The following is a 10,580-nucleotide window of genomic DNA, read 5'->3' as shown; positions in this document are numbered from 1 at the left end:
ATCTCTAACGAGCCCACTCAGCACTGTTTATTGAGCAGTAACTGTTGTGTGTGTGGGTGAAGGTTGAGTTCAGCATGTGCGTTTTGTAAAGCATCATTTATGTGTGTGCCTGCACCTGCCAGTCTGTACCAATGAGCACATAACAGAGATCAACTCTGGTGTAAGGCACAAATGAGCAATAAAAGGTAATAAGGTCACAGAGTCTGAAACAAACACATTTTCACTGTTTTCTTCTTCACAGATTTAAAAGCTTAAAGATGTTTCTGCTTGAAGATATGTGTCAGGGCTGTGGCTATATCTATGGCAAAAGCACTGGTCCTCAATCAATATCATCTCCATCTCCAATGGTTTTGTTGTATCAACATTTTTCTTTTTTTTTTGCCTGGTCACACTTTCTCACATTTCAAGTGAACAGCTGTCCTATCTATGTGATGAAATGTTCTAATTGGCACATCTTCAGAGAATGTATTGGCTCTGAGGAGAAACTTTATCACCTGCAACATAGATTAACTGAGCACTTTGGCAAGACCCCTGACAATTTCAAGACTTTATTGGAGATTTCATACATTTAATCAAACTGAAAGAGGACACACATTTATCTTTATTATTCATCCTTTAAGCACACATCACATTTCCATGACATGGTAATATAACTTAAACGCAAATAAGGAGTCAAACAACATCTGACAGCAGACCTCATATCTCTGTCACATTGGGTATATTTCTGCAACAGTTCAGCATACTTCAGTACAGTGAAAGCTACATTCAGTCCAGCTCTGCAGCTGTCCTTAGTAGACATGACGGGAAATGACCTCAGTGTAATGATGCCACATTAGGTCCCTTGCAGATGTACCATTTCCTCAAAATATTGGGCGCTGTAGAGAGTTGTATTGCAGTAGACCACGTGGTTTTGATTATTAGGAGACATTTTATCCATGTTCTGTCTTGCACAAAGATCTTGTCTGTTCCACTGATGTACACAATGAGTGGTTGCAAGTACATTTTTGTCTGGTTTAACCCTGTCAGGTGCCTTATTGGTGGGGTTTGGCACAGACAATGTTGCTTTTTGACTTCACCAATATGCTACTACAGACTTTAAGTGAATGCCAAAAAAGACATTGCAACTATGACTGGCCTGCCATCTGCTTATAAGAATGCTTATCCTGACAGATTAATTGCTGGAAAAAATGTAAACTTGTCTTCTTCGTTGCTCATCATATGCGAGGGGTTTCTGAGCTGGGATGCTGGTTGGGAGTAATCTGAGTCTGGAAGAGAGGCTGGAGAAATAAGCCCAGAGTGCCCACCACACACACTATCACAAAGATCCACAGGAACATACGATCCACCACCATAGCCACATACTTCCAATCCTCTATCACCTGCAAAAATCCAGAAATGAAATTTGAATTAGTCAATGTGCATGTTTCTGTCACAAGAAACTTTACACAGGCATGCATTATAATAAATCAGCACTATTGCAGAGCGTTGAGATGACCAAATAATCCTTCATGCTTCAGTGTGTTGTCTGTGGACGTTGCCATGCCTCTGTGCAGCCACTCGGGGGCAGAGAGTGTAACTGAGTGAATGAATGAGTGAATAAGTGTGAGAGTGATTCAAACTGTAAAACCCTCATGACCTCATCTCACATACATCATGTAAATATGTCTTGTAGTCTACTGTGTTTGCTAGCATTCTGTAATATACTGTGTTACAAACACTCCTACTAATATTATTGCTTTGTACAGGTAGGCTTATTCTTATGCTGGTGACTAAGTGTGTTATATCCCCGTATGGACCGTTTCCATATTGCTGAGACCTACACTGAAATAGCTATTGACCCTTTCACCCCATTTTCAACCCTGTCCTTGGTAGTTTTTGAAACGAGTCATTTCTCATTCCTGGTTCCCTCCTCATTTTATTGATTTATCAGAAAAAGCGATTGATTACACAAAGTCTGCCTTCAATTTGCTCAGACACAGTCACTACTTAAGGTTAGCAGTATTCTGTCCTGCGCCTCAGGGGTCACAGACTGTACAGTAAATGTTATCACATCAATACAAACACCTTTGATCCAGTTTATTGGGATCAGGATAGATGGAGGAGGAGGGCACTGACAGTGGGGTCTAAAATTCTGTGAAATACACCTAATTAGCTATAGCTTTGATGACAAAATGCTGTATAAAATAATGATAATACTGTTTACTTTAACGATCCATCAAGTGGAATTTTTTATAGCACTGTCTAGATTAAATAACAAATGCGTATACATACACTCTGATCATCATCGTCTCCCATCATGTGCTCAGCCACAAAGCGCACCCCGTTCACCGCCTCCTGGACATCAGCAGCCCAATCTGAGTTGCTTCTCTGCTGGAGATCCTGTTTAGAAGTGAAACCACTGGGAAGGTAATCAGGGGAGTGCAAGTCTCCTTTCCTGATGGAGTGGCCGTAGCCCAGTGGAGGAGCTACATTTTTGTGTCCTGGGGTGGAGAAGGCAGAGTCAGAGGACAGTAAGGCAGAAGACGACATAGTGATACCTGTTTTGGATGTAACTGGATAACCCAAACCCAAAATGGCTCTCCTTGCCCGTAGACACCGCTGTTGGCGAAGTCTCTGGCTTGAAGAGTTATTGTGAGGGCGTCTCATGAAGAGTAAGGCAGGCAGTTTGACAAGAAATATCATCTTGACCCAGGAAGGCATGGTGTGGGTGCTGGGAGAGCGATGGTGCACGTTGAGCACGCACACACTGGTGATGATAGAGAAGGTCACCAGCACCATGGTGAACATCAGGTACTTGCCAATCAGGGGCACATCCAGTGACGTGGGAGGAACAATCTTTGAGATTAAGAGCAAGAACACAGTGAGAGCCAAGAGGACGGAGATGCAGAGGGTCATCTTCTCCCCACAGTCTGAAGGTAAGTAGAAGACCAGAATGGCCAGAGAGGTGATCAGAACACAGGGGATGATGAGGTTTATGGTGTAGAAAAGGGGCTTCCTCTTGATGATGAAGTCATATGTGAGGTCCACATAGGTGGGATCCAGAGGGTTGACAGTCCGTCTGCCTGGCAGCGCCAAGATATCCCACTCGCCGCTTGGAGTAAAATCATCCATACTAGCCACTTCAGACTTCAAGATCAGGTCGATCTCTGTGTGGTCATACGTCCAAGAGCGGAACTTGAGGGTGCAGTTCTGCTGGTCGAAGGGAAAATGCTTGACTTCGATCTTGCAGGCGCTTTTGTAGATGGCTGGGGGAAGCCAGTTTATGCTGCCATTGAAAAGGACAATAGCGTTGGTGAAGACTGTTACCTCATAGGTACCATCAGCGCTGCGAGAAGAGGAAGAGAGTGAAAGAAAACTTTAAAGAGCCCGTGGATCAATCTCTGAGGATTGTGTTATCAACCCAGCAATCATAGTGAAGATAAGAGGAAAGCAAGTCATACTGAAGATTTGTACCGTTTTTTTTCCCACAGCCAAGGACAGTCAAATCAATATCAAAATCAAAATCCACAGAGGACAGACTAAAACCGTCACAGTATTTAAATTGGAGAGGCTTCAGACAATCGATTGGGAAAGATTTAATGATGAAGAGAACAGAAAACTCTCTTTCTTTTTCTCATGTCTAGAGAGTTTCCCCTTCCCATCCAAAAATATAGATTGAACGTTATAGTGAAAACATAGACAAATTCTTCTGTTTAAACATAACATAACACTGACATTCCAGTGGTGCTTACTTGTTGTACAGGACAATATCTGGGAGCCAGATGTGTCTGGAGGGAATACGCAACTTGTCGATACCTTCATACTTTGCAGGGTCCCATGATAACCTGTAATCCACCCAGTGCTGGAGAGACAGAGAGAGCTGGCTGTCATATATGACTTCCACACACTTTTTCAAGACCAGCTCATTTCTAATTACATGCTTCATTATCAGTGGAATATATTTGAAGCACAATTACAGAAGCAGTTTGCTCCACATTGACAAAGGAATAATGGATATGGTTTAATTCAAGTTCAGGGGAAAGGATATTAAATAAGACACAGATGTACTGAGAGTATATGACTCTGAGCTTCATCACATTTACCTGAGTGAGCCAGACGTTCGTGGTCATGATCTGTTCTCTTTCATTCTGGAAATATATACAAGTGAAGTGGAAATTACTCTCAGAACAGTTATCGTGCACAAACAATTGCCTCAGAAAGAATAATGATGTGGTTGTGACATTTTGTTTTTGCAAATGTTATAATTGCATATTAGCTAGACCTTGAACGCTGATTTCAGCCATGGATTGTTCAGGGCACTCTCATAGTGATTCCAGGGGTGCTTGTACCCCAGGGGGTGCAGTTGCCATGGGGCAGTGGAAAGATTGTAGCTGATTTGAAAAAAATGATGACTGGATTGAAAAACAAATTGTGTGAAGGAGCAAAATAAATGGCCAAATAGGAGTACAATCTGTGGTGCGCTTCTTTAGTATCTACAATAACCAGTAATAGAATAGAAAATAACCTACCAACCACCAACCTGAGTCAGTTTAACTTTGAATATAACCTATCGTGTTATAACATCCAGTTTAAAATCCATTCAAAAGAACATTTTGGAACATGATGGGTGGTGTTGATCAAGGGTTAAGTGTGTTCGAGTAGGGGGGGCTGTGGGGACGTCAGACAACAAAGGCTGGGAACCACGGTAAGACGTGAACAGAAGTAGCTAACAGCAGAACATTTTCACTAAATATTTCCATTAAATATTAAATAAAGACGAAACTCAATACGCCCTTATTCATGGTCTGTTACATTGTAGCCTCAACTAACTAAACCTCAGCCTCCATAATGCAGATGATACAGGTGCTTCCACTATAAGAAACTCATTGAAGATGCTAAGGGCCAATAGAAGAAGGTAGTCTCTGTTGCTGCAAGTAGGCTAGGCTACACAACACACAGAATGAATTACCACCTCGATTAGACAGTGTCAACGTCTAAGCAGCTACTTTCTCCTACAGCAACTTTCATTGCAAAGAAAAGTTATCAAGATTTGAGGGCAGAGTTGTTGTAACAATAAATAACTTCAGATGAACCTTCCTCTTTGCTCTGGCATCTAGTTTGAAGTGAAGTAAAAAATAACTGCATTTAAACCATCCTCTCTTCTAAGATTGCTTGTTAGCATGTTTGTTGGTGGCATTGTCATCACCCCTGCCCTGACATGACATACACTTACAATTAAGTGATACCAAATGCCAATTACTCCAAGGGGTACAATGCAAACTCATAAACTGTGCTGTGGGGTGGGCTGTGAATGAGCCTTGCTGCCTTAGTCTGCAGCTGGGAGGAGCCTCCACTGTAAATCAGAGGAGAGCCTCTATCACTGTGGCTAAAACAGCTTTATAGCCCCTTTTAATCCAATGTGCTGAAGTTTCAATCTGGACATGACAGAGGCAGAGATCACAGATGACCAGATCTATCCTCTACTTCATCCATCCATTTAGAGCTACGGCCCCTGCACAGGTTTGTAATTTTGTTTGTTTTTGTTTTGTCTTTCTCTTTCTGTCTTCCTCTTTTGTCTCCCAAGCACACATTCTCTCCCTCACACACACAGACACACACCCACACACATACTAATGAATACACACACATCCTAATGGTGGGTAGGAGTATTTGGTGCCTTACCACACTGATGAGCTGAGCCAGAGACACTTGCAGCTTCACTGGGACTCTCTCGGTCCTGTTGACAGCCGGGCGGATGAGCGGATTGTAGCGAGTCTTTCCCAGCAACCAGTTCATGAGACGCTCCTCTGAGTCAGCACAGCTGCTACCTGGTGGCACAATTTTATAATGATGATTTTATATGTACAGGTAGTGTATACAGATCCAAAATACCAGACAAAACCTTGAGAACAGTAGACCTAGTGTTCCATGGAGAGAGACAATATGGTCAGACAAAGCTCATGAACCCATTAGGCCATGGACACGCTGTAACTCTGTACAAGTTGATGGATACGGTTGACTGCTGTAGGAAGATACTGATAAGATATGGTTTGCATGGAAGTTAAGGCCCATGCTACTTGTTTTCATTTGGCATGCTGGTATTTTCCTTACTGATTTTCAATCCATTAGGACCAACAATTACAGATTGGCTCCACTTATTTGCATAAGCGTGTCTCTTAACTGCTGAGTTGGTTGTTTACAACCACTACATTCAGCTGTCACACTGAACTATTTTTGAAATTGAGGATGGAGCTATCTGGAATAAATTGAGTGGGATGTCATTGGCTAAGTGTACTGCAGTGGTTTCCCACTATGGTCCAAAAAAAAAAAAAACTGCTGTTATGCTTCTGGCCATTCTGGGGATTCAGACCTGAGACTCCTTTATAACAACTTAAAAACAAGGTCAGCTTAAGTTTGCTATAAAAGGGTTATTTTAGTGTAGTGTTTAGTGAATGTCAACATTGGACAATTTTGCAAAAGCCCACATTGCATTCAGTGCTGATGTTTTACAGTATTACAGTATTATTAGGTAGCCTATTATTAAGTTTAAAGTCACAGTGAAATGGAAGTTGCAGCATCTTCAGCTTCTGTTATGTATTTCTGAGTGAAACGTGCTCTGTGGACAGGGTACAATTGTGTGCGAAATTCAAATCAGATTCTTCAGATTTGATTGGCTCACTCAGAATGGGTGTGGCTTAGCAAATATGTTGGTACAGCCCACTCACTAACGGCCATTTGGCAATGAAGGTTGGCAATGTATGATACTGGTTCAATATCTATGTCATTTCATAGAGATACAGAGCTACACGGAGACAGGTATAGGTTAGCTGTTGAGTCTGGGATATACACAACACCTGCTCTCGTCCACTGTCCTCACATCCATGCCTGATTTCAACAAAATAAAGTATTGCAAGAAGAGAGTGTAACAGAAGTGAACACATCTGTTTAGCAAAATACTGTTCCCTCTAAATCTGTTCTCCTGAAAGTGCCAGACTGCTTCACACAAACTGCATGTATAACTTTTTCTTCAGGGAAACAGCAGCTGTCAATTAAAAAATGCCAGGGATGGCTGTGTTGTGGAAATTATATTGAAATGTTATGAAGGCCCCAAAGTAATTTCCAAACAAGTAATTACATTTGGGAGGAGGGCAGATAATTTCAGAGCATGTTCTGCTTTTGCCTACAGCCAATCCCCTGGATATATCTTTCAAATGAGAATAAGCTATGAATACCAACACTTACATTGCACCTCCTTCCCTCCATCCCTGATAAATGATGACCATGTCGGGGGTGAAGACAAGCCTGATTGAAACTGATCATCAGTGCTTCTCATCTGGAGCAGAATGAATACATGTAGTACTATCTCTTCCCTTTTCTTTGCATGCAGCTGGTTATTAATGGCCCCCACATGGTGTGGAGTAGCTGAGTCGACTTACTCACGGGAAACACTCCAATAAGGTGAGACTCTTACTGATGGGCCCGTTGACGAAGAATCGCTGCCATTGTCAGTATTCAGCAGAGTGGTATTCATGGCCGCAGAACCACAGAGATTCATCTCATGTGCCTTTTCTGAAGCTATGTGACGATGCAGTGTACTATAACTAAGAACAATGTTAGACTTCCAACTCCAATGCTTCTCCTCTTGCAGAGTATCAAACTGTGCGTGTCATTATCGCCCCACAGACTCCTGGAGCTTTGCAGGGCGTGGCATACCGACAGTCTAGCCCCACGGGTCAGCTCGTACTGCCATGACTGTGCCTTTTGTCAGTCATTTGGCTGAGGTCCCATCCAACACAGCCGGACATCCACAGCACTCCTTAACAGATGGTGTGTTGTCGAAGCCCTCGGAGATCAGAGTCAAACAAGCTCTGCCTTCCCCAGAGGTGAAGGCCACCGGCAAGCCACCCGAACTTGTGATTACCTGCTGCGAGCTGCCACTGCCGGGTGTATGTGTGTGTAGGTTTTAATGTGTAAAATGAACAGCGTCTCATAAGTGTTGTGTTGGCATTACGTTGATTGAGAGTGAGGTCAGGCGTGTTAATACAATGCTAGAGTCAGCCGTTGAGTTGATAAGGTCACTCCACACAGCACACTGAAAAACATTATTCTACCAAAATGCAATACAGTTGGAGACCCAAGAGCATAATGAAGTGTGTGAATGAACCAAAATACTGGGCAAAGGTTGAGTGTAAGTATAAACACAGATTTCTTTTCTTCTTCTATTCCTTTGTATTCCCTCTCCTAGTGATATGAAACAGAATTAATAAGATTAGGGCATTATCAAATCTTCTTTGTTGTCCTTTTGCTTCCTCCCTTTTATATGGAGAACAAAGTAGAAGCAGTAGAAAGCTTTGTCTCTGTGACATACATGAGCACTTAAATGCAACGAAACTCTCTCCCATTGAATAGACTCATCCTGAAAGTGTAAACTTTGAGTCCCACTGATCTCACCAAGTAAACCCACTTTGGTCATGTGAAATAGTGATGGTGGGATGGTGACACTAGGTTTTCCTGAAATTGTTAATGTCATTTTATAGGTTTAGGAAGCTGTTTCTAATATTGTGTCCACTTCTCAGTTGTGTATGTTGTAGATATCCCGAACTTTCATATGAGTGCTGATTGCTGATTTGGTGACTGCAGGCCACATTTGATAGCAGGACTGACCCTGATGGGATACTGTGTTGAAATACAGTAGTATCATATATCAGCTGAACTTGCAAAAATGTTTATGCTATTCATGCATGTGTTTTTAATTAATATCAATGTACTTTGAAATTTCAGATGAATTTAAGACATTTGGGGTTTTTTTTTTAAAGTTCAAGCTGCAACTGAGCCACTACACTGAACACTTAAAAGCTGCGATTCGACTTTGGGACACTAAAAGAAAGGCAATCACTTCTCAGCAGAGAGACACTTAAATAATATTTATAAATAAAATAAATTTGGAGCTGACACTCAGACTCAGAAAACAGTAGCCTAGGTTTTGTCACAGAACGTAAAGAAAGACACACTTACAGTAAATCACAGCGAGGACGTAAGCGAGGATGGAGAGAGCCCGAGTCATTTTTTCGGCACCATCTGATCCGTGGGAGTAGTCAGGGATGAAGCCTCCAAGCTGCGGTGTTCAGCGCTCCTCCTCTCGGACATGCCGGACTCTACGCGCTCACGGTTTGGACCCTTAACCAGCACTGTGCTGATGCCTGAAAAGGAAGATCCTTTACCGAAGAGCGAGATCTATTGATTCTTCTTGGGGTTACTTTCCAACAACCCGTCCCCGTAAAATTCACCGTATCTCCTCTTCTCTGGGCAAAAGGGTCTTTACGCTCCAGCGACGCGCAGCAGCCTGACCTGGTACGTCCCCAGCAAACCCTGCAGGTCCTGTACCCGGTCTGCGATCAGCTACTGCAAGTTTACACCAGCTATGCTGTATGTAGCCTACCACTGAACACGTTATTCGCTGTATTTTGCAAATTGAAAGGTAAAAGGGGGGTTACTTATAGTTTTGCTCTTGTATTTGGTAAAGATACGCCTGAATGTTAAGTGGAAGTAATACTACGCAGTCAGCGCACTGAGTATGACCCATATTTATTCATCTGACCTATGTTGCCCCCACACCCTAATAAATGATTGTATATGGATATGTATGGATTCATCATCTTCCATCACAGAAAAGACACGCAATACTCATAATTACAACATGTATACCTTTATACCCTCCAATAAATTATTCTTAAAAGATCATATCTAAGGATTTTCTACAGATTTAAAAGACGTTTTATGCTATTTCATGTACTTCACATGTCAGCATTAAGGCTCCTGTTCACACAGCTTTTGTCAAACAGCATCCTCAATAAGACATCTCAGTACAGATGTTGATATACACATCTGGGCCTCATTCTCTTCCCACCAACAAACATTACTCGACGATCCTGGTGACTCTTGCGATCATTTGCTGACTCTGCTGTGGCGAGTGCGCTCAGGAGAGGACGATAAATTATTCTCTGGTCCTGGATGTGAGATTTAGTGAGGTGAGGTCCAGTCAGACCAGGAGCAGAGCAATCTTAGCGTAGCAAATTTACAATCGCCATGCTGCTTAAAGCCTCATTATAATGGCCAGTAAAGGAACTGTATCAGGCATGAAGAGCAGCCCCAAGGACTCATCCAGTGTTATAAATTTGACTTCTATTCTGGATTATTGAGAGCAGATCAATGGGGACTGATTAGGTTTTGACCCTCACATGTTATTCTATCAGGTCGAAGGGGACAGGGCCATGAACTGCACAATTTGTTTGTTTGTTTGACATGTGTCAAACATGTAGTTTATACCCTGGACAAACGTTTTCATAATCATCACACGTTCAAAGCAACACTGTATTTTTAAAATCCAGATCCCACTCAAAAATTAATTCTATAGAGAAGACTGGTGCTTACTGGTGCTTTTGCTTTTTTGGTCTATCTACTACAAAAGATATATATTTTAATTACTGCAGATCATTTCCCAAAGCATATGACAGTGTTCCAGATTCCTAAGTGGGTTTTTCCTACCTTACAATCAGTGGCTGGTTTTCATCCCTGTATGATATCACTGCATATCCACTTGC

The 10,580-nt window shown here is 42.1% G+C and overlaps 1 protein-coding gene across 1 annotated transcript; it reads right to left on the bottom strand.

Annotated features, from left to right (window-relative positions):
* Nucleotides 1-1,214: 1,214 nt before the first annotated feature.
* LOC139287161 (neuronal acetylcholine receptor subunit beta-4-like) lies at nucleotides 1,215-9,126 on the bottom strand. Its single transcript, XM_070908158.1, is given in 7 exon segments — nucleotides 1,215-1,379; nucleotides 2,272-3,325; nucleotides 3,732-3,841; nucleotides 4,083-4,127; nucleotides 5,662-5,807; nucleotides 8,995-9,066; nucleotides 9,069-9,126. Coding segments are annotated over 7 exon segments (1,650 nt in total).
* Between the last annotated feature and the right edge of the window lie 1,454 nt (nucleotides 9,127-10,580).

Source organism: Enoplosus armatus, chromosome 1 (genome assembly GCF_043641665.1).
Source record: "Enoplosus armatus isolate fEnoArm2 chromosome 1, fEnoArm2.hap1, whole genome shotgun sequence".
NCBI lineage: Eukaryota > Metazoa > Chordata > Actinopteri > Centrarchiformes > Enoplosidae > Enoplosus > Enoplosus armatus.
The sequence above is the reverse complement of the archived record's forward strand: the minus strand, read 5'-3'. Positions and strand labels throughout refer to the sequence as shown.